The sequence below is a fragment of the Myxocyprinus asiaticus genome, chromosome 34 (genome assembly GCF_019703515.2).
Source record: "Myxocyprinus asiaticus isolate MX2 ecotype Aquarium Trade chromosome 34, UBuf_Myxa_2, whole genome shotgun sequence".
Taxonomy (NCBI): domain Eukaryota; kingdom Metazoa; phylum Chordata; class Actinopteri; order Cypriniformes; family Catostomidae; genus Myxocyprinus; species Myxocyprinus asiaticus.
Window position 1 is genome coordinate 31,869,332 of NC_059377.1, and position 25,181 is coordinate 31,894,512.

Sequence of the window (25,181 nt, forward strand, 5' to 3'; positions counted from 1 at the left end):
GATAGTTATATTTTGGTATGTTGTCACCCAAAACTAATTGGATCACTTCTGAACACATGGATTAAAACACCGGAGTCTTATGGATTACTTTTATGCTGTGTTTATGTGCTTTTTGGAGCTTCAAAATGTTAAACCCCATTCACTTGCATTGTATGCACTTACAGAGCTGAAATATTCTTAAAATCTTTGTGTGTGTTCTGTAGAAGAAATAAAGTCACTCATCTGGGATGGCATGAGGGTGAGTAAATGAGAATTTTCATTTTTGGGTGAACTATCCCTTTAACCTTGTGTTCCTAATTTTGGAAAATCATTGATCCAAATGGCAGATATTGCTGTAGAAGTAAACCAATAACAGATTGTTGTTTAGAAGTTTATTAAAATGATTATGTCCTGCACTCACTGAAGTTACATTTTATTAGAATATATATTGGCTAAAAAAAAATTAATCAAGTGCTGTCAAAACTGTTAATAATTATCAATACCCATGCATAGCTATATGCAACTTGGCAATAATATACATTTCCCAGCCTAGTACATTTTTGAAAATCATGCTAGTAAAGTGATTTCTTACAACGAAAAAAAAAAGCCCTGGATTACCATCAACTGAAAGAAACTGGTCCTTATCCACAAAAAGTGCACCCATTCAGTCCTCAAACTTAACTTTTTCTAGAGGGGAAATTCTCGGAGCATTACCTAATGTGACAGTTCCCATGATTAATTTTCTTTGTCCTGTCTCCCACATTAAGTGTCACATCAAATCAAATGACAGTAACTAAAATGCTCTAACTTTGAAACTGTTATTTTAGCTAAACTGATAAGAGAATATGCTAGTGTAATCTCATTTAAAAAAGTTTTACCTTCATGAGATCACTGTTTTCTCAAGTCTTTCTCATAAATAGACCAGCTTAGCTGATGCATCACAGAAATAGCAACTGTATAGACTGGTTGCTACAACACCTCAGATTAGTCTATAATGGCCTCTCTGTCAATAAACGGCTTCTCTCCTCATTGGCTGGGAACAGTGCTGCTCTTAGTTTGCTTAAACTTCCAACCCCAGGATTTCTCTCAACATCAAGCATAAAGCGTCTCACTGGACGATACACCTTATGTCTCCTGGAAGACAAAAGAAAAGAGGAATTAAAGAGACAAAGGTAAAAGAAAATGTTTCAAACACATTGTATAATGTTTTGCAATGCAAACTGTTTTTAAAATACCAATTTGGCTTGTGGTACTCACTTGTACACCATGCAGGCAATGAAAGCAAAGATGGAAATAAGCACAGCACTGGAGGATAAAACAACCTTGGTAATATGGGAGGATTTAGGGGTGTCTGACAGAGAAAGAAGTACAGATTTAAATGTGAGCATATTATGGCTTATGCTTTTTGGCATGTTTTACAGATAAAACAGGAGAAGAGACAAAATTAGGGCACAATCGAGCCTGCATCTTCCATGTGTTATGACAGGGTGCCTCACTTGTCTTGTATTATTATTCTTAAACCGTAATTTCCAATATTATCCCTATTGTTCTGGGCTTTGACTAAAGTATTTTCTTTGAATTAGAATATACTACTACCAGCAAAACTGGATACAGATTGAACAAATTAATTGGACTTACTCTTGTTTGCGCTGTTGCCAATTGTTACAGATGTGGTTGTGGCAAGAGCCAAGCCGCCGGGCACTCCCAGTGTGATGTTGATGCAGTAGGTGCCTGGCGTTTGGAATCTGCGTTTCAAACCAATCTTGCAACCTTTGCCTATAGGGGCCACATCCTCACAGATTATGTTCTGGATCTCCCGACAGGTGGAGTCGGACACTATAGTACAGGCCATTGAGGGAACACTGAGGAAGAGAGGGATGATGCTCAAGTTACACATGTCTATCATGCATGGGTACGATACAGAGGTCAGCTGTGCTGTAAATATGATTGATTGTTTTTGACATGCCGTATGACTGACATTCTGTGAAATGATGTTTTGGCTTAAGGGGATTAAAATGTTCACTTCAAATCAGAATAATCTTTTAGTGGTAGTTTTGTAGTAGTTAGTATAGTTTTGTCACTTGCATGTGCTTAGTTAAAATTTTCATTCTGTTATTTCCTAAGGTTTTGTTTCTTCTATTATTCTGTTTTTTTGTGTGTGTGTGTGTGTGTGTGTGTGTGTGTGTGTGTGTGTGTGTGTGTGTGTGTGTGTGTGTGTGTGTGTGTGTGTGTGTATTTTAACTAACTAAAAAATTACTTGTATGACAGTTTTTCTAAGTAAAACTTAATGATTTAAAGTCAAGTAAAATCTACTTAACTGCGTGACATAATATTGATTAAAGTGAATGAGTAAACAAACATTAGTTAAAACAGTAACTTACAAAAATGATATAATGTATATGTTACTTGACATATATTACATATAAAATTATATTTTCAAGCTCATGTTTAAACTAACGTATTCAGTGTAGAACTAATTAATCTTTTCTCCTGTATTTCACCACAAAATATCAGTTATATAATATCTTTTTTCAGTGTTCCAATATTTCCATTATAGTTTACAAATTTCCTTTAATGAAGCAAAACTGCTTAGTATCAGTACAGTATTCTGTTAATGTAAACATCCAATCAACACTCGGCAGCAGTTACAGAGTTGTTTCACACACATACAGTATATGTCTGTATCTCAACTACTTTCTACATATACAATTCACTCTACCGCATTCTGTCTTTGCATTTTGTAAAATGTATATGTTTGTGTGCAAGTAGCCTGTTTACCTGCCCAAGCATGTCACAACAAAGTTCACAGATGTGTTGGTCACTTTAGCTGCTGACACCTTTAAAATCTGATTGGGTGGCGGATTGTACAGAGTTGGAGGAGGTTCTGCAGAAATACACACAAAATATATATATATTTTCTTTTACTAATTTGATCAAACGTTTTGTATAGTAGAAAGACTGAACAAAAGGAAAACAACTTTTGTCAATTGTAATTGGAATGTTATGTAACAGTAGTTTTTAATTAACACCTTTTACTGAGTCTTAAAACATTTCCTTACCAACGATGATGATCTCGTCTTTAAAGGAGCCATACATGTAGCGGAAACAGTCTGACTCCTTGAAGTGTCTGTGTTTGATCATGGGTGGTGAGGTGGGCTGGTCAAAGGCTGAGCTGGTCTCAGGTATGGGAGTTACTGTAATGCTAGAGGTCACCTCTGCGTCTGTTTGGAATGGTTCTGTTGTTGGGACGGCACTTGTGGGATCACGGGGGGTGGTAGTTAGCGAAGGATTGGTGACGATCTTAGCTGGAGTAGGGGTTAAAATGTTTGTCAGAAAAAACATTTTCTTTTGTACAGATTTTCTTAATCTGGAACCACTGACATTTTACTGTATTTTTTTTTAGGCATTTACTGATATTTCAAACACAAAACACTAATCCGTATGATCTAATAGCTTTTTACAATTTGTGGTGAAAGTACTGTCAGACTGAAAGTTTATTGTTCCTGAAATGATGGGACTGTACACAGTGTTGTCTCACCCTTGGTGGACTCCATTTTGCTAGTAATAACCTGGGTGACAGGTGGTATTGTAGGTATTGCTGTTGATGAAAAGCATGAAAGTATTCAATCATATGTTCTGGGTAAATGACTGTATATTGCATGGCCTTTAACAATTTCAGAACCTTCGTTCATTCAAATGGACATCACTTTTCTCTTGTTGTTTTTTTTTTTTTTTTTTTTTTAATATATAAGGTTTTTGTATTTTTTTCCCCCCACCCAAATAACAAAGTAGTATTAGATTAGATGCTGCTAAGTCAAACTATGAGTTTCATTATCACACATTGAGTGTTTACATACAGTACACAACAATATGCAGATAAGATAGCTACCAAAGAATAGGCTTATTAAAAAAACTAATTGAGTGTGTTTACATGAGACTTGACATCAGATTATTTTCTGCTTTTGACATCAAAACGTAAATTAGCACACACTAGATAAGGTGGTAGAATGCTGGTAAATGTGTTTACATGCAGTGTGAAATCGGGGTAAGGGGTCAAAATCTATGTGTCGATGGATTTGCTTTTATGCTGTTTAAAATCTCACCTCAAAAAAGGAAACCCATTTAAGGCGTTTACATGACCGTATACTTATTAAAAAGGGATAGTTCACCCAAAAATGAAAATTCTCTCATTTACTCACCCTCACGCCATCATAGATATGACTTTCTTTCTTCTGCTGAACACAAAGATTTTTTATAAGAATATCTCAGCTCTGTAGGTTCTCACAAGGCAAGTGTATGGTGATCAGTACTTTAAACTTCCATAAATCACAAAGACAGCATAAAAGTTATCCAAAAGATGGTTTAATGTGTCTTCAGAAGCAATATGAAAGGTGTGGGTCAGAAACTGATCAATATTTAAGTTATTTTTTTACATAAATCTCCACTTTCACTTTTACATTATTTCACATTTTGAAAGTGAAAGTGGAGATTTATATATATAAAAAAAAAAATAAGACTTAAATATTGATCTGTTTCTCACGCACAATTATCATATCGCTTCAGAAGACATACTGTATTAAACCACTGGAGTCTTATGGATTACTTTTATGTGGCCTTTATCTGCTTTTTGGAGCTTGAAAGGTCTGGTCACAATTCACTTATTGTATGAAACTACAGAGCCGAGATATTCTTCAAATAATCTTCATTTGTGTTCAGCAGAAGAAAGTCAGTCATACACATCTGGAATGACATGAGGTGAGTAAATGATGAGAATTTTCAGTTTGGGTGAACTATCTCAAGCATAATTGGTGTAAGATTGTGCATGTAAACATGCTCAATTTTTCCTTTGAAAAAAGCATGCAATAAACCATGTCATAATTTAGAAAAACTAAAATATTTTATTGATTATAGTTTATGGCTGCCTTAAGAGAAGAAACAAAGCATGGTCATATTTGTGTCCCTGGAACATAATTAGGGTCTGAAAGAGTTAACATGGCAGCAGTCGTGATCTTAAGTTTGCTTTGCTTTTGTAAGATACTGGAGCTAGACTAGAGACTGACTAGAACAACTCCAGATGTAGCATTTCAATGGATCATTATTATAATGTGTCTGTTAAGTGTAAATATGTGTTTGAGTTCACCTGTGGTATGAACCTGTGTAAAGTACTTTGGTGTAGGAGTTGGTGGTGGGCAGGGAATGCGGAACGCTGCCTCTACCAAGAGCTTGACAGAAACTTTTCCAAGCATGTTGTATGCATGGGTAGCCACATTGCTGTGGGTGACCAAGTGGTTGCCATCCCGAAAGTCCCAAATAAAGTCTACCGCATCGGCTGTCTTTAGGTAGTTACTGGGGTCGTGGATATGTACTTTGAATATTACATCAGACCCTCTGACAAAGACATTTTTGTCAGTTATGTTGGCTGCTTCCTTCTGGGAAATATTCACAGAGAGCGGAATCTTATCTGTAACAAAAAGAAAAGAAACAATGAATCATGAACAGTGGTGCAGTTATGATCCTGTAAATAAAAAGGGTCTCTCACTTTTTGACTATGTAAGAGAAAATAATGATCAGACCTGTAATGAAGAACACAGTACTGTCTGCAGAAATTGGGCTATACTTTCTGCGCTCGCGTTTACGATACACCATCACCTCCATCACGCCAGCTCCAAACGTCATGTTGGTGGTGTTCAGAGTGAGATGGGACGAGGAGCCATCACATGTCTCAAAATACTGGCCTATAAATAAAAGCACAGGATGATTAGTGTGGTTATATTATGAAGTGAACTTAAAATATTGAAATCATTTGGTGGTCAAATCAGTGACTCGTTGATTAACATAGGGAAAGTGAATGTAATATGTTCTTACCCATGGTGTGCCACACATAGACATAACCTCTACGTTTCCAGTCACTGGTCTGGGGAAAAGGCTTTTCATCAGGGAAAACATTGCACGTTTTCAGATTTGTACACTTGCCAAAGCCATAGTCATCCAACCAAGATGTCCAGTTAAGCACATACTCTGAACGCACCTGTCCATTGGCTGACAAAAGGAAAAGGGTTACACTCAGAAAAAAAAAAAAAAACTTTGGGAGTTCACATTATACCAGTGCCAGATGCTTTTTTTTTTACTTCATAGAAATACAGGTCATTTTTAATACAATGATCTGATGTAGTAGAACTAAATTGAAGCACCTCAAATTTATGCACTTAAAATGAAGGTATGTATTAGAAATTAGTGAGAAAAGCAGAATATTCTGACTTTGAATTACCGTTGCCCCCAAAAAGGTACTAAGCTGTTTAAAGGAATATTTCGGGTTCAATACAAGTTAAGCTCAATCTACAGCATTTGTGGCATAATATTAATTAGCATAAAACATAATTTAGACTCGTTCCTCCTTTAAAAAAAAGGCAAAAATCGAGGTTACAGTGAGGCACTAACAATGGAAGTGAATGGGGCCAATTTTTAAAGGGTTTAAAGGCAGAAATGTGAAGCTTATAATTTTATAAAGGCTCTTGTATTAATTCTTCTGTTAAAACTAAGAATTCTTAGAGCTGTAAAGTTGTTTAAATCGTCATTTTTACAGCCGTTTTAGGGTTTGCACCACTGTTGTTGTGGCAACGGAGTTGCAAAATTGGATATAACTTTACACAGAAAAGTTTAGTAAGCAAATTTATCACACTAAAATCATGTTAGCACACATATTGTGTATGTTTTGTGGCTATTCGTTTGACGTAGTATTTTAACGTTTACGGATTGGCCCCCGTTCACTTCCATTGTAAGTGTTGGTATGGTAAATTGTTAGGTGTTAAATTATAAAATAATAGATTTACAGTATAGGGTACAAGGCATACCTTAAGAACAATTTGCTTTTTTTTTTCTGGACACAAAGTGTATCACGATTAAAAAAAAAATAGATATTTTTATTGAATATTGATGTAGCAATATTATTTGTGTGAAAATAAATAATAACGAAAGGTTGCTTTGATTAAAGGTTTTTTTTTATTTTATTTTATTTTTTTTATAAAAGGTGGCGAGGAAGTCTTTTAACCTACACTTGGGGTAAAAGGCCCACACATTTGGGGTAGTTATCGTGTAAATAGGGACAATAGTTATAGGGCAAAACCGATCAACTTTGAGACAGCAAGATGCTTTTTAAGTAACAAATTAAGATAATGCTTATTCGAAATAACCACTTCTGAAAAGGGTTAACCATTTTCTATTCATTTCAATCACATTTGGCATTTCATAACATCTCAAGTATTCTATAAACAAATTAATATCTAGTGTGATTGGATCAGTCAATGTGAGCCCACTTTGAACATTTTTCATAAATCTATTCGTCCCACTTTAGAAAAACAATGTGTTTTATGTGGGCCTTTAACCCCTGCAATAGGGGGGTTTTTACCCCCATTACTAACTATCCTATAACTTATTGGACAGTTATTATTTATTTTATTTAGTCACCTGAAACTGATGAAGTATTTTGTCTAAAAATACATGTGATAATTTCAGAGATTCTCATTAGATACATAAATGTGTATTATTTTAAAAATGATTACATATTAGATAAAATTACCTCAATCAAACTCATCTCGGATCAGAAATATTCTGCAGTGTATGGTGACAAACAGGTGTTTAGGAAAGTACTGTGATAGTTTTTGTTGCTGTTTAGTGTTTTGGGAGAAAAAATTTAATAAAAAGTGAATTTTTCCCCTTGTACCCTACTGTTCAAAAGGAAAACAAACTATTTGGACACAAAGTTAATGCAATGTATCAGGCACATGTGAATTTCGTGAAATTCATTCAAGTGCCACGTATGTGTCCAAATATTTTTTAAGGGCCATGTTAAAAATTGGGAAATGTAAGTTGACACTGACAGAACCAAATTATATTTCATTAATTTTCAACTTGTTGGTCCAGAGCCTACAAACAAATCATGCAACTATTTCATTAAATCCAAACGTTCTTCTCCTTGTTATTTTACATTTTTGAAAGATCATAGTAGGAGTATGCGAGAAGCACCTGAGGCCTCCACCATACCGTCGTCACAGTGCTCGTCATACAACAGGTTGCCATTGGCGTCCAATTTCTGGCATGGCGGGAACTCCAGTGCTGCAGTGAATGAGATGCACGAGCCGTTCATTGCAGGACTGTCGCTCGTGAGGCGCACCCTCGGAGGTTTATCTGTGAGGTGTTCAAGAGAGTAAAGTGCATTTGTTGTGGCCAAAATAAGGTTGATGTTATAACATAGCTACTAACATTTTACAAGACTCTTACCATGTCTGTGCGTCAGCTCTTGTTTGAATGGAGGATATAGATTTTCGTTCCAAGGGTTAGTGTCCGGGTGCCACCCAGGGATTGGAAATGGAAATGGGAACTTGTGTTTGTGAGGAAACATGTCACCATAAGCTGCATGCGTGAAAGCACAAACAGAAGCTTCAAGTTAAGGACAGCGAATCTTTCTTCTCTCTTTATTCACTTACAATTTTTAAACTCTCATTAGTTGCACCAAAAATGCACCAAATCTCACCAAATGCATCCATTCGATAGCCTATAATGTCGGACTTTCAAAAATTCGCTTTTTAAGTGGGAACGTCAAAGTACCTGTGTGCCATGCGCGAAGAAGCGACTGCTAAAATGGTCAAAGTTTGCGTGAGATATAATACATTTGAAGTAAGGCATATCAAGTCGTTATAAAACTTGAAAACGTTTTTATAGCAGTGTAAGGGGTCTAAAAAGAGAAGAACCTAGACGCAGGCGTCTCGAGACGCGTTTTTAAAAGTTGACGCAAACATGATACGCGTTCGGTGTGAACAGCCCGTAAAACTGACACCTGACATTTCGATTACTCAGTCACTTTTCGTCACTAAATACACTGTGTAGCCTGTAAAATTGGGATGAAAAATAATTTCAATTAATTCATCATTTGAAATCTATTTGGTCAGATCCAGAAAGTATGCGTTTAGTTTCATCACAACATTTTTATTTTATTTATTTATTTTGCAGTAGGCTATCTATCTGCCTTGTAATGATGGACGCTTCTTACGAGCTCGATAATAATAATAATAATAATACAAATATTGAAAAGAGTAAAGTACATAGCCTAACAAGCTGGTGATGTTCTTAAACGAAATATTGCTAAGTGAAAGCATTTTCACAAGACTAAATTGGCTACACTGGCACACGTGGAACGCATGTAATTAGTTTCATGAGACCAGGAACCCAAGTGTTCCAACACAATTTGAGACAAGTTATTTTCAAACTTTATTTACGTTTTCTACGTTTTTAAACATGCATTCCCCCCCCTCACTATTCTTAAACGTTAGGCTATTTACATTAGGTTAATTTAAACATTGTTATTATTTGTTTTATTAGACTGCAGACGTGATGGGAATTTAGAAATGCACCGAGAGTCTTAATATTACACACTATAAAATTGTTTCTAATTTTACAGATTTGTATATAAGATCCTGTTGTCATTTTGATTAATGAATCAACCGTGCAACAACTTAAAATCTTGATCTAGATATATGAAATGTATATGTTATATAGGTCTAAAAAACTATTAGAATGATTATGTAAGGTCTTAAATGATTCTGAACAATTGCATAAAACTAAAAAACTAAAAAAACTAGTCTATTTATTTTCAGCTCATCATTTCGTTCTCAGGTCCGTACTTACTTTTTTTGCTGCTCGTTATAGGAACGAGTAATGCCCAGGCCAGCACAAATAAAATGTCCAAATGCACCATGTTGACTTCGGGAGAGAATACAAAAATAACGTTCCCAGCTGTCCGCAGACCTGTTCAGCTGTGTTCTGCTCACTCAACACTCACTCGCTCGAGCTCTAATTGAATAGAACAATCATGTGATGTTTCTGTAACGAGAAGCATCTGATTCTTAATTCTATGAGGCGCGCGCGGAGAGCGATAAGGGCTCGCGTGTCTCATGTGGACACACTTTCCTGTTGCTTTCCCTCACAAAACATATTTCGAAACATTTTGTTACTTCCCTCTTAAGTTGTAGGATTTATATCCAATATTGATATCTTCTCCAAGACATAGGGTTACTTTGTTGTCCATTTAATATCCCTATGAGATCATTTTGGAGAAAAGTTAATTTCTGTGGATAGCCTTACGATATAGAGCTCTAAATCTCAAACGAAAGTATGTGGTACGAAGTAAAATAGCTAAACAAATGTTTAACTTTGTGGGGTTTTCAGATTCGTTGTTAGCGATAGCCTATAACAGTGACCTTTTTGCTTGTTTTGAATAACCAAACATTTAGGCTACTTTAGCAATCAATCTGATCTACCCATTGTAGCCTATGAACTTGATAACTTCTATCAAAATGTGAATAATATGAATCTATGTCAGATGTTTTGGTTGAGGAGAACGAATCTGTGAACGATGTTTTAAAATATAGTTTTGTGTCACAGAATGCCACTGAAAATGGCATAACTTCATGTAACAATATGCTACTTCCTGTTTATCTAAACACGCACATTTAAACGAATTTTCATTTGCGTAATGAATCACAATTATGTCTGGACGCAAACGCAACAAGGCGAAAGACTTCGCAAACATTTGCCCAAAGTTACATACAAAAAAATAAAAATAAAATAATAATAACTGAAAATTGAAAATGTCACAAGATGTTCGACCTATACTCATCCGCGCGATATCAGGAGACAGAGTCATTGGGAAACAGGCTGGAGGTCAAATGGACGAACGATGTGTGGAAAAAAGCGCAAACTCTCCTCGATTTTTTTTCTAAAGTGGGCTAGACTCGAAAATGTCAGTTAAAATTCAGGAAATACCCTAGCATTAAAAAGAGTTTGCATTAAGGATCAACGACGTTCAAAACAATTAATAAGAATAATAATTGTAATATTGATGCCATTATTCATCACAGTATTATCGTGCTGGAAACTGGCAAGTCATCACATGCTTTGATGCGTCTCCCACGAGCTGATTTAATTTCGTCAGTTCGTTCGTTCCTCCCATCTTTTTTTTTTTTTTTTTTTTTTTTTTAATATATAAACATTCAGTGACAACTCCTGTCCTATTTATTGACACTGGGAAAACACAATAAACATTTTATAATAACGAAAATAACGGCTGAAAAGTAGCCTATGTGTTGATTTCTTTACACAGTAGGATAACAGAGTCTGCCTGTAATAGTCTCTGTAGGCTACTTTTAATTTTGGTCCTCTTTTCAGCGATTTGTCTTTTGGCCAGCAGGGGTCCTGGCACCAATAATTATTCAGGTCCAGTAATGAAAACGTGATTGTAGTGTTATGTAACCTGTTTGAATTAAACTGAGCAATGCTAGGATTAGATAACATAAATGTTTATAATATTTTAATTTATTGAGCCTTATTTCACATACAAAATTTGGATGTTGTAGCCAGAATATTTGTACATTTTGATTGAATTTGATATAGTACCATAACACATATTTTTACCCAGGGCTATTTTGTGTGTGTGTGTGTGTGTGTGTGATGCCGATTCACAAATATAACTGGTCTGATCTGTTCCCACACATGGATGGCATTTGTAATGCCAAAATTGCCAGAGTATGAACATTGTAAGTGCCTTTTTTTATTTAACTCAGAACAGACAAATAGCGAGTAAATACACAAATCATGTTCATCAATACAATGTTCATATTTTGATCCATTAGGTAAGTTTTCTTTAATGCATTTACCAACATTGTTAAAATGGTTCAAGCTTATCCTACTCAAATGACTGTGAAAGCAAATAAACGTGAATTAGGTAAGTAATCCCAAAGCAATCAGATTCGATTACTTTAAAAGTGTAATCCAAGAGATTGTTACTGACTACAATTTTAGCCATGTAATTTGTAATCGGTACCAGATTAAAACTGAGAAGTAATGTACCCAGCACTGCCAATAGATGCACTTGCTGAGCCTAAGTACTGTAAATTGTTTGTTAGCAGTTTGGTCCTTTTCAAAATGATTGTCGTGAATGTATTCCTCAGACAGATTTCAGTATAATATATTTATAGGAAATCTGATAACACAAACTGAACGATCGCTATATCTATAAAAACCTAAAAGGTATATTCTGGGTTCAATACAAGTTAAGATCAATTGACAGCATTTGTGACAATACTGATTACCACAAAACGTATTTTTTTGACTTTCTTTAAAAAAAATAAAAAAATAAAAAAAATAAAAACTCTAGGTTATAGTGGGGCCCTTACAATGGAAGTAAATGGGCCAATCCATAAATGTTAAAATACTCACTAGTTCAGAAGTATAGCCACAAGACGTAAACACTGCATGTTAACATGATTTTAGTGTGATAAAATCACTTACCAACCTTTTCTGTGTAAAGTTATATCCAATTTTACAACTTCACTGCCATGATGTAATGTCAACACACCCTAAAATTACTGTAAAAATTAAGATTTAAACAACTTTACAGCTCAAATAATACATGAGTTTTAACAGAAAAACTAATATAGGTTATTTTATTAAATTATAAGCTTCACATTTCTGCCTTTTAAGCTCTCTAAAAATTAGCCCCATTAACTTCCATTGTAAGTGCCTCTTGATTTTTGCTTTTTTTTTTTTTTTTTTTTTTTTTTTTTTAAAGAAAAGTAGGAACAAGCCAAATATTTTTTGTGGTAATAAATATTATGCCACAAATGTTGTCAGTTGAGCTTAACTTGTATTGAACACGGAATATTCCTTTTAAACAATTATCAAATTGTTCTAGTGGTGCTCAAAATAGCAGGAAGCTCCTCGTGTACTACTGTTCATCTTCGCTGGGTGGCGATAAAGACTGTTTACCAACCACACAACTCAAACGAAGAAGAAACGTCACCGGCGTAGAGGCAGAGGTTAATGATTTTTACTTACACAATGACAATCAGGCGATGATATAAGGTGTCATGCTTGGTCTGCTTTATTGTTACTATTGCTTATAGCGAATTGAAAGGCATTTAGAGCATTAACATTGAGTATTTAGCTAGTAATAGAGTTAAATAGCTCAGTGCTGGTCTGCCATGTGTGTGAATGTCAGTTTATATTCAGCTTAAACTCCAATATTATTGTAATGCCGTGCATTTCTAGGCTTTGTAAGCTACGGTTGCATTAAAGCCAAACATCCTAACCTTTTCTCTGTCTGATTATATAAGCAGGTTTTGATAGAGTGATCAGACCGTCATATCCGATCATGAGTATCCCGTGTTTTGTAAAAACAGTGACCAGAAGTTTCACCGGTGGATCAGGACTGTTCAGGCCCACTGTATTGTGTTCATGTAAAGACACGGTCACACGGTGAGTCCCTCTGGAATCTCGAGTTCTTTCTGGGGACTTTGGACATAGTGGCTTGTCTCAAAACGTACGGTAGTGGTGACCAAAAATTCTGCTGTTGACACGGAACGTGACTGTGACAAACATGCTGTTTAGCTAGTTTACAGTCAGTGTTTAGTTCGTCTTTAGCTGCGCCTAATAATAATTAATTTTTGTTTCAGGAAAATGTCATCCAGGAGACAGACTGACCATCTGAAGAGAACCGCTAGTGTTTACAGGCAAATGGTGAGTCTTCATATTATTTAATTTTCTTCATACATTTTTGACAACAACTTTGAACTCTTGACCACACACTACCTCAGTGGGTGAGTAGGGTCCTCTTATGAATTGTTAACAAACGTTGAAGCCAAGTGGGTGAAAGTTCAGACACTTGCTCTGTGCTGTAGGTCAGGTTATGTATCAATTGATTTAGAGGAGAGACTAAATCAAGCTTGAATCATTTTGATTTATTGTTTTGTTTTAATAATATTGTTGCATTTTTATGTTAAAATTACTGCCTATTCTTATTGTATCACAGTTTAGTAGGGTGCAACGGGGCTTAAGGCACACCTGAAGGAAAATGTGTTTTTTTCTGGCCACAAAGTGTATCAAGATCGAAAATATATGTATATATTTTTTTTAATGAATATAGACGGAGCAGCATACTTTGTGTGAAAATAAATAAGATTGTTTTGATTAAAATTCTTTAAAAAAAAATTAAAAAAAAATATAGTGAGGGTTATAGTGATATGTAAATATTGAGACAATAGTTAGAGGGCAAGATTTGTCAACTTAGGCAAATACTTTTGAGACATTAAGATGCTTTTTGTTTAATTTAAAAAAATATATATAAATTAAGACAATGCTTATTCAAAATAACCACTTCAGAAAAAAGGTTAACCATTTTCTGTTTATTTCAATCACATTTGGCATTGCATAACATCTGTAAACAAATCAGTATCCATTGTGACTGAATCAGTCAATGTGAGCCCACTTTTGAACATTTTTCATAACAGATCTATTTGCCCCACTTAACTGTTGTGTTGTGTTCGTTTGTGCTAACACCTTTTGTGTTCCCGGTCAAAAATGACCGGCCCACTAAGATTGTTTATAAATCTCTCATATTGCGTATATAAGCCCAAGATTTTGCATTAGATCTTTTTGTCAACTTCTTTTTTAATAATTATGACAGTTTTCAGCCATTTAAAAAAAACAAAACATATTTTAATTCTCATATTTTTATTGATAGGATTAATTGAATTGAGTTTATATCAGGCTAGTGGGGGGTACTCCCTGCAGAAAAAAATAATAATAATAATTATGTAATAAATAACCACTTGCTTGATATAAAATATTTGACATTTTAAAGCTTAGAATCTGGATTTTACAATGCATATAGAAAATCCTACCAATTCTTAAATAATGCTTTTTAATTTGTTGACAAATTAGAACTGTTTTATTCTCATAATTTGCAAATTTATCACAACAATTATATTCAGAGTTGGTAAAACCATAAGCAAAATGAGATAGCTATGTGTTATATATCATTGGAAAGGTCTCAATTAGTAAAATGCAGTTAGCAATTTTGTTTCACTCAGAGGCCAAACTGCAGTGAGTTTTAGTGTGTAAAATTCCCACCGACACACATAAATATAAAAAACAGGAGTGTCTTTTTGTCATGTTTTTCCATAGTACTTCCTAAAACATACATATAAACATAGAAAATGACATATTAATTAACATAACTAACAACAGACTATCCCAATTTATACAAGCCCAAAAACAACATATAAGTAGATCTTGAAATATTCCTCAAAGAGTGTACATGGAAAGACAATGCGCAAAAGGGTACTCAACGCATATTGTGTGCGTGTGTTTGTGCATGTGTTTGTGCACATGTCCAAGGACTTTGTGTGTGCAAACACATCCACATATGTGCTCATTTGAAACTGATTAAGAAATATTTTGTCAAAAAATAAATGTGATAATTTCAGGGATTCTTTTTAGCTACATAAATTTGTAGCATTTTCAAAATGATTAAATGTTAGATCAAATTACCTCAAAATCAAACTTTAGACATTGCACGCAATGATCTTATGCATCAGACATATTTAGCAGTGTATTGGGGTTGCTCCGATACCACAGCTTTGGCTTCGGTACGATACCAGTCCTGGTACCTCGGTATCGATATTAACTTGATACTAAGGCAACAAATAGTTTTTGACATTTTACAATGACAATATTAAATGAAAACAATCTGATTACCTGAGGCAAAAGGCTGCCATGGCTGAATAACAACATGCTGATATTCAGTACACTTGCTTTTGTGATATTGCTTACAGATAATAATATAACAATTTATTATTATTGTTATTATGAGTATTATTGCGACTACTTTGAATATTACACTTTTATACAGTAATATTTTTCTGTCGTAATGTCTTCAATTTCACGCATCCGGTTGAATAGAGCTCTTATATCAGCGGGACTTTTATTTTGAAAGACATTTGAAGTTCTTCCTGTTTTTGAAGGGTTCGTTATATCAAGCTTCCCTTGACTCACAAGATGAAATCTCCAATCTGTAATGGTGAAAACGTCATTTGAGTTCACAGCCGATTATACACTAAACACACTGCTCTGCGGCTCTGAAGATGGATACTATTGGACACACTGCATGAAAATAAAGCATTAGTAGTGTGTGTTGCGTTTGTGTGCACGCCTGCTTGTGTGTGTGTGTGTGAAGGAGATGACAGAGCCTCTCATTCGTTCTGTGGTGAGCATGTGACTATATTATTTCATTAAATGACATCCTTCTGCTGTGTAATGATCACACTTAGCCATATCGAGACTTTTTTAAATTATTATTTTCAAATTGTCTTTGATTTCATCTCAAAACTCTTACATTACATTTTGTTAATGGTAGAATACTTTAATATGGTACCGAAATGAACAACAAGATGATATCGTACCGTTTTAAGTTTTTTGGTATCACGATATTACGTTAGTCCGGTATACCGCGCAACCCTACAGTGTATAGTTACAAATAGGTGTTAAGGAAAGTACTGTGGTGGTTTTTGTTGCTATTTAGTGATTTGGGAGAAAATAAATTCAGAAGTGCCTTTTAGCTTGGGAGGCTTTTAGCCCTGTTGTACCTTACTCACTTTTTTCCACAGATATTCCTGACTATAGCCCATTATTTAAAAAAAATGCTCAGGATAATTCTGATTTAAGATCATTTATTAACATTTCATTAGCAAAGTATGCAGATTTGAAAAGGGTTTAACTGTTTAACAGTCAATGAATCAATAAACTGTGTGATGGCAACCCATTTGTACGCCTTTAAGGCATACATCATTACTCCACCTCATACACTTTATGTATATATACATTAAAAAAAATTATAATAATAATCAGAGAGACAGCATGTTTTTGCACATTTTACTGTTTATGCTCCAAGTGGGCAATTGTTGATGCTCTATATTATTGTGTGTGCCCAGGAACTTTTCTCTGCACGAGTTTGTGGCATTATGAATGAATCTGAAACAGTAAAGAGACTGAGACTGGAGGTGCCACATCCTGACTTCAGCTTCCATGCCGGACAGTGGTAAGAACTGTACCTAGTGAAATATGCATTGTTAAAGGGATAGTTTGCCCAAAAATAAGGATTCATTCATCATTCACTGAGTTTCATTGCATCTTTTTCCATACAATGAAAGTGAATGTGACTGCGGCTAGCATTCTGCCTGACATTCTGCCTGACATCTCCTTTTGTGTTCCAAGGAAGAAGAAAAAAAGTCATACAGGTTTGGAACAGCATGAAGGCTAGTAAATGATAGCCTAATTTTCATTTTGGGTGAACTATCCCATTAATATGCAGGTTTAATTGACTGGGTGTCAGTTGTATTGCTCATTCAGTTGATAATTTTTATAATATGCCAATCTGGCCAGATATCATCTTAAATTATATTATTAGCTTAAACAAATACTTAGGCCACACAGGTTGGAGCAAACACCATTTTTAGAGGTGTGTAGAATTATCTTGTTTTCAATTAGAAGAGACTAATGGTCAAAAAGACATGCAATTTGCAAAAGAGATGGAGCTTTTCTTACAGCCAAAATTGTGACCGAACCGAATGTTAACGTTCAGTGTAGGGATGCACCGATCCGATACCTGGATCGGTATCGGCTCCGATACTGAAGCTTTTAGATGGATCGGGTATCGGTCCGACGAGCCCGATCCATATCAGATACTGTGTGTTAGTCATGTTCGTTACTGTCAAGCTCCAAAAATTACATAAAAGAACCATAAAAACACCATTAAAGCAGTTCATATGACTCGTGCATTTTATTCGAAGCCACTTGAAGACGTGCGATAGCTCTGTGAATCACAAAAGACTGTGTTTAATAAGTAAATATATAGTATGCGCAGTGCCAGCGCGTTAGTGAATGGTGCTGCTCTGTTGACACAAACTCACGCAAAGGCTGGTGATTCATTCGTGGCTATTTTTAGCCTTCACAGCGGTGCGCAATATTTGAGCGCTACTCAAGAACAGCATCTCAGATGTAGATGCTCAATAGTTCGGTTCACTTATAATATGCATTTAGAACGGTGCCAGAGGTGCATTTTACCAGAATTTGAATAAGAAGCGAATTAAACTACTGTGAACTTGCCTACAAACAGACACATACAGGAATTCCTGGAGAGTTTAGAATGTCAAAATAAAAGTGTCAGGGTTTAAAAAGTGCACGATTTAAATATATTACTGTTGTATTTAAAATTGAAAGTCAATAATAATAATATTAATAATAATTTATTATTATTATGGTCATCATTAGTATTTGTTTACAATTTATAGCAATATTTAAGTTGAATGTGTTCCAAAAAAATAACTGAATGAAAAGTGGACTGATGTCTTACAACTAAATTGAACAAAAAAGAGATCGGAATCCTTTAAAGTTCAGATGCAAGTTTAAACATATTTGAAAAAATATGGCAAAAATAAAACACTGGTTTCTTTTCTACTGAAGACTTGAAGACTGGAATTACTGTTAATTTTGCTGCTACATTATCCAGTATACTATTTAATAATAAAGTGTTTCTTAATAAGCTATACATTTATATTGAAATAATGTGTAGTTAGAGGTTTGTGTTTCTTTACATATTAAAGAGTACTCCCAATTAGTTCCACACAATAATATAAAGATATTCTAAACTGATTATGAAAAAAAACAACACTGGTATCGGCTTGGGATCGGTATTGGCCGATACTGAGGTTTCCGATATCGGAATTGGATCGGGAGAGAAAAAGTGGTATCGGTGCATCCCTAGTTCAGTGTAAGAACCAGTTTATAAGCAGTCAGAATAATGAAAATCAAATCTTACGTCAATCTCTCCTCACACTTTCTCTCCACTTGTGCTCTTGTTCGTGTTTTGCCTTATTGCATTTGTGAGATTTGAATGAGTCTCAGTGAGGTTAAAAAGTCAGGCGATGATTTATGCAGACGTATGCGCAGAAACTTTTCCAGACCAAATTATGTTGTGTTCCTGCTAAAGAACATGAGGAACATGAGTCAGAGAGAGCAGAGTGTGTGAGTGTGTGTGTGCGAGGCCAGCATATGTGTTTATTACTTATTCATGCTATGCATACACTAGTGTATGTGTTTTAAAAACTTCTTTATTAAATATAATAAACTTGAGGAATGTTGGACAAATGGATTTTGTTGTGCTGGGTTGTTACTGCGTGGGAAAAATCACTACTTTATATCTACTATTGAAATGTATATTTGTGCTGCTGTTTTGTTTGTTCTCAGTATGTTGCATTTATGACGTCTCATTAAAGCCACTACTCTTTTTGCAAAGAGTAGTGAATGGATTGTATTTTAATTTTGCCCTTTGTCACAGGGTTGATTTCTTCATCCCAGGTGTGGATACAGTGGGTGGCTTCTCCATTTGCTCCAGTCCTGGCCTGCTGCAGAGAGAGGGAGTGATTGAGCTGGCAGTCAAATACACGCATCATCCTCCTGCGCACTGGATTCACACCAGAGTAAGTGAACGAGTTTGAAAGGCATAATGGAATTAGTGCCATTGAGGTCTTGTGGCATTGGCAAATAAGGAAAGTTTGACCAATGTAAAATAAATATTAGGAACCACACACCTAGAAAACTCCCTTAAACATTATTTAAATTAAGTATGTCTACATCATGGTTGCATTTGTTGTAATGCCTTTATGCATTTTTGCTGGTTTAAATAAAAATAATTATGAGAATTACTTTTGAGAATGAGAAAAAAAATTATATTTGGTGGGAAAATGTGCTTAATTGTCATGAAAATAAAAATGTAAAAACTCTTAAAGGAGTATTCCAGGTTCAGTACTAGTTAAGATCAATCAGTAGCATTTGTGGCATAATGTTGATTGCCACAAAAAATAATTTTGACTCGTCCCTCGTTTAATAATAATAAAAAAGGGCAAAAATCGCTGGTGTGCAGTAAGGCACTTACAATAGAAGTGAATGGGGCCAATTGACAAACACTTAAATACACTTTCCATAGTTTAACCACAACATTATTGGTGTGAACATGATTTTAGTGTGATAAAAATCACAGTGCTTATAGAAAGTCATCATCCCATGTCAAAATCCATAACATTTGTCGCATTACACCCTGGAAATTTAAATAAATTAAATCTAACTTTTTCTAGCTGTGTTTACACATAACATGTAAAAAAAAATCTGAACAATTATTACAAATGTATTAGTAAAATACCTGGTTTAGATAAGTGATCAGCTCCCCAAGAGTAACCATTACAAACTTGCTCAGGCGCAACCAATCACCTTTCAGATCACATACCTGGCTAAATGGCCTCCACCTGACATCAATTGTAGTGGTTTTGATTACTTCAGAATAAAACCTGCTGTTCCATGAGGATTCCATTACTAGTAGTGCATGGTAATGAATTCAAGATTCACCATGGTTGGAAAGGTGCTTTCAAAAGGTCTCTGGGATAAAAATGTGGGAAGGCACAGGTTAGGAAAAGGGTACAAAAGATTTCAAAGGCTTTAACTATCCCACTGAGTACCATTCAGAGCATTATTAAGAAGTGGATCGGGCTGTCCCTCAAAACTGGATGACCGTGCCAGGATGCTGTTGGTGGGAAGCTATCAAGAGGCCAAAGGCAACTTTGAAGGATTTACAAGTTCTTACGGCTGAGATTGTTCGGTCTGTGCATGTGACAACAATCTCCCAAGCTTTACACAAAGCTTGCCTATATGGCAGGGTGGCATGAAAGAAGCCTCTTATGAAAAAGTGGCACACCACGTCTTGCTTGCACTTCATGAAAAAACACTGAGGATTCTGATGCCATATGGTAAAAGGTTTTATGGTCAGATGAGACAGAAATTGAACTTTTTGGACTGAAATCCATGCTGTATTTGGAGAACCCAAAAACAGCACACAACCCAGAACATACCATACCTACTGTGAGGTATGGTGGTGGCAACATTGTTGTGGGGGAGTTTATCTTCAGCGGGGACTGGGCAATTGGTCAGGATTGAAGGGACAATGGATGCTGCCATGTACATCCAAATTGTTGAGGAAAATCTGTGGCCCTCTGCTCGACAACTGAAGATGGGCAGGTGGGTAACCTTTTAGCACGACAATGACCCGAAACACAACGGCAAAAAACAAACAAACAAAAAAACAGTGCAGTAGCTTAAGGATAGGAAAGTCAAAGTCCTTGAGTTGCCAAGTCAGAGCCCTGAACTAAATCCAGTAAAAAAAAAAAAATAAAACCTGTGGATGGACTTGAAGAGAGCAGTCCATCGCTGCTCACCTGCAATTGGACCAAACTCAAACAATTATGCATGGAAAAATGAGCAAATATGCAAAGCTAGTAGAGACCTATCCAAACATACTGATGGCTAACATTAAAGCAAAAAGTAACTCTACAAAGTATTAAATCTAGGGATGTGATCAGGGCTGTGGGAAGTAGCAGCACCCCCTAGTGTCGAGATGGTGGTTGTTCTTTTCTTTTTTCAGTCTTCTTTTACATTTTCTTTATAAATGCATAATTTTTTTTTTTTCTTAACTATATGCTTGAGGAAGTCTTGACTCTTGAGAAATAATTTACAACATTTAATAGTGTCATAATTATTTATAAATCATGAGGACCTTCATCTCAACAACCCCTGAACGCCAAGCCCCATTTAGGGATGGGCGATACCATTTATTTTATTTTCGATCCGATACCAACAATTTAAAGTCCAATATCGTCGATACGATACTTCTATTAATTTTATTTTTTATTTTTATTTCTTGGGATAAAATGGGTCATTTAAAATATTTTTTTTTTTTAGTCATAATTCAAGTCTTTTTTACATTTGTGAGCCTAAACAGAAAATTATTAGACTTCTGTTTTGTTTACCCTTAATTTTTTTTTTACCATGGTTTCACTACTGTAACTATAGTTTAACCGTGATATTTAGTTAAACCTTAGTTACCACACAATTAACCATGGTTACTACTACAATATTACTGTTGTAAAACCATGGTTTCGTGCCCAAAAACAAAAAAACAAAACATGGTTACTACAATATTACTTTAGTAAAACAATAGTTAACTATTTTTTTAATTACTTAACAATTACACACAAACTCATAAGAAATGTCACCTTTAGATATGTTGTCCAGAAGCCGTTTCTCTGATTTTCTATCATTACCTCTACAAGGCACTGATCCATCTTGTTTGAACGAGTCTTGTGACGGCGCAAGCGCGTGTCTGCTTGCGTCTTTCAGCATGCATGTTAAGATGAGCGGAAGAAGAAATAGTTCCCATCCTACACAAGTGTTTTCTAATATGGCCTAATCCTTTTTATTTCACTTTGAAGCTTATGATTATTGTTCATGTACATGGTAACCAAATAATATCCTAGTTTAAAAAAATGTTAGAATCTATATTTTTGTGTGAGGATCGATATTTTTGATACAACATCATAATTGAAAGTATCAATAGGCTACTTTAGGATCGATCCGCCCATCCCTAGCCCCATTTGGACTATTTTAGCTATTGGAGCATCTAGCGGCGCATCTAATGCTTTTGATTTATTATAAGCTGCCGCTGAGCAGTTTAATATTAACAGTTGTCAGTACCTTTTAACACTGTTAGGCTATACTCTTGCTGCAAAAATGTGTGCTGTGTAGTTTGGGCTTTTGAACATAAAATGTATATATATATATATATATATATATATACTTGTTTGCTATACGCAATGGGACATTGTACAAAACGGGCATGCATTTGATTGCTATTGTAGCACGTTTAAAGATTGTGCTAGTGTTCTGAATGCACTGATAATATAATGCACCAAGTTCGATTGTGCCTTCGTGTTGGAATGATAATGGGAAAGCCGCCCCTTCTGAGGGGTTTGGTGTGTGTGCATACGCATGGCGCGCAGGGGTGTGTGAGAGAGAAGTGAGGGAAAGATTTTGAGATTTAATTGTTCGTTAGCTTTGTGATGTGTTGCCTGTTACCTGTTGCACGGTCAAGAATAAATCTCAGAACAGTAGAACGACTGCACTCATTCATTAACAGTGATTGTTACAATATATTACAAGTTGACGTTATGCATAGAATAATACAAAAATAAAAAAAACATTTGCTGAAAAAAAGTTAAACTCGAATTTCAGAACACACACTACACACAGTGTATTAAAAGTAAAGTATATTTATCTGTGCCAGTGCTATATACGGCCCTTAAAAACCCATGTACATGCAAAAATGCACCTCCCACTACAGTCAGCACCTCCAACTAATTTTTCACTTTTTTATAAGTGATTGAACAGTACTGACTGGCATTTTCAAGGCTTTGGATATCTTTTTATATCCTTTTCCATCTTTATAAAGTTCCATTACCTTGTTACGCAGGTCTTTTGACAGTTCTTTTCTGCTCCCCATGTCTCTGTATCTAGCCTGCTCAGTGCATCCACGTGAGAGCTAACAAACTCATTGACTATTTATACACAGACACTAATTGCAATTTAAAAAGCCACAGGTGTGGAAAAATTAACCTTTAATTGCCATTTTAAACCTGTGTGTGTCACCTTGTGTGTCTGTAACAAGGCCAAACATACAAGGGTATGTAAACTTTTGATCAGGGCCATTTGGGTGATTTCTGTTATCATTATGATTTAAAAAGGAGCCAAACAACTATGTGATGATAAATGATCATATGATCACTATCCTTTATATATATATATATATATATATATATATATATATATATATATATATATATATATATATATAAATAAATAAATAAATAATAATAATTATTTTTTTTTTAATGGGTTTTGATTTCAGGCTGTAAGACAAGAAAAAAAAAAAAAAGCAACTATTCCAAAGGGGTATGATGATTTTCTATAGGCACTGTTCACTCACTGAGCACTTTTATTAGAAGCACTATGGTCCTAATAAAGTGCCTTACGTGGTCTTTTGCTGTTGTAGCCCATCTGCCTCAAGGTTCAAGGTGTTGTGCATTATGAGATGCTATTCTGCTCACTACAATTGTTCAGAGGGGTTATCTGAGTTACTGTAGCCTTTCTGTCAGCTCAAACCAGTCTGGACAGCGTTTCCCAAAAGCATCGCAAGCTTAAGTTGATCGTATAGACCATTGGCGCCAGTGGTTTCTATGATCTACTTAGGCTTGCAATGCTTTTGGGAAACGCTGCCTAGTCCATTCTCCGTTGAGCTCTGTCATCAACAAAGAGTTTCTATCTGCAGAACTGTTGCTCACTGGAAGTTTTCTGTTTTTGGCACCATTCGGATTAAACTCGAGACTGTTGTGCATGACAATCCCAGGAGATCAGCAGTTACAGAAATACTCAAACCAGCCCGTCTGGCACCAACAATCATCACACAGTCAAAATCACTGAGATCACATTTTTTTCCCCATTCTGATGGTTGCAGTGAACATTAACTGAAGCTCCTGACCCGTATCTGCGTGACTTTATGCATTGCACTGCTGCCACACGGTTGCCTGTTTAGATAATTGCATGAATAAGTAGGTGTGCAGGTGTTCCTAATTAAGTGCTCAGTGAGTGTATACCAGTGTTACGGTGTTTACCAGATTACAGGGTTTAGCAGTGTTATGTCGTCACAAAGTTGTAATATTGGCTCTAACTTGACACACACACAAGCTTGGTAAGTAATTTATCTGCACTGAAATCATATTAACACGCAAGTCTTGAGGCTAAACTTTTGAAACTGTGTATTTTAATGTTTATCAACTGGCTCCTTTCACTTCCATTGTAAGCACCTTTTTTTGAATAATAAATGAGGGACAAATCTAAATGATTTCTTGTGGTAATCGATATGATAACACAAATGCTGTCAATTGAGCTTAACTTGTTTTGAACCTGGGACATTCCTTTTAATGGTTCTAAAAATGGGTTTAATTTTCTTTACCCATTTTTTTATTTTATTTTGGGGTGATGTTACCTGGACTGAGATTTCTTTGTGAGTATTTCTTACTAAAATTCTCCTTGTTCTAAATACACAATCTCTCTCGGTTTAGTGCTCTGTGGACTCTGAAGTAGCTGTGAGGGTTGGGGGTAATTTCTTTTTTGACCCTCAACCTTCTGACCCTGTGGTTGACCTGTTACTGGTTGCTGGTGGTGTTGGCATCAACCCTCTGTACTCAATCCTGCTGCATGCAGCTGACTTGCACAGACACTCACATGATCATGGGTACAAGCCAGGGCACACACATCTCTGCTACAGTGCCAAGAACACTAAGGAGCTGCTCTTCAAGGTAGGTACTGTATATGTACCCTTGAGCTAATGCTGAGGTGAGATTGAAGTTACTTATTTTTGTACACTTGTTATC

The 25,181-nt window shown here is 35.5% G+C and overlaps 2 protein-coding genes across 6 annotated transcripts in view; one reads left to right on the plus strand and one right to left on the minus strand.

Annotated features, from left to right (window-relative positions):
* Positions 1–356: 356 nt before the first annotated feature.
* Positions 357–9,874, minus strand: LOC127424886 (protein QNR-71-like). 2 transcript variants are annotated; one of them, XM_051670412.1, is made up of 12 exons: positions 9,661–9,874; positions 8,257–8,388; positions 8,020–8,163; positions 5,845–6,018; positions 5,553–5,714; positions 5,120–5,440; positions 3,518–3,577; positions 3,039–3,284; positions 2,758–2,863; positions 1,618–1,841; positions 1,237–1,330; positions 357–1,113 (listed from the first exon to the last, which is right to left on the minus strand). In XM_051670412.1, exons 1-12 carry the CDS (start codon positions 9,728–9,730, stop codon positions 969–971), a joined length of 1,878 nt encoding a protein of 625 aa, XP_051526372.1. In that variant the 5' UTR covers positions 9,731–9,874; the 3' UTR covers positions 357–968. The 2 variants fall into 2 exon arrangements, with proteins under 2 accessions (XP_051526372.1, XP_051526371.1); XM_051670411.1 differs by having other exon boundaries at positions 8,002–8,163; positions 9,661–9,871.
* Positions 1,870–25,181, plus strand: part of LOC127424888 (oxidoreductase NAD-binding domain-containing protein 1-like) — a 28,241-nt gene continuing 4,929 nt past the window's right edge. Inside the window, exons 1-6 of one of the 4 annotated variants that reach the window (XM_051670414.1) lie at positions 1,870–1,891; positions 13,149–13,287; positions 13,485–13,548; positions 16,800–16,906; positions 19,205–19,346; positions 24,870–25,106. In XM_051670414.1, the coding sequence (XP_051526374.1) occupies positions 1,888–1,891; positions 13,149–13,287; positions 13,485–13,548; positions 16,800–16,906; positions 19,205–19,346; positions 24,870–25,106 (693 nt within the window). In that variant the 5' untranslated portion in view covers positions 1,870–1,887. The other 3 variants (XM_051670415.1, XM_051670416.1, XM_051670417.1) reach the window with 3 other exon arrangements.

Bases quoted from the DNA above. Each gene is read 5' to 3' on its own strand.
- LOC127424886 (XM_051670411.1), bottom strand. From the start codon at position 9,730: ATGGTGCATTTGGACATTTTATTTGTGCTGGCCTGGGCATTACTCGTT. The intron at 5,715-5,844 runs GTAAGAACATAT...TTTTATTTATAG, and splicing joins CTATGTGTGGCACACCATGG to GCCAGTATTTTGAGACATGT. The intron at 1,114-1,236 runs GTGAGTACCACA...TTTGTCTTCCAG, and splicing joins ATTGCCTGCATGGTGTACAA to GAGACATAAGGTGTATCGTC.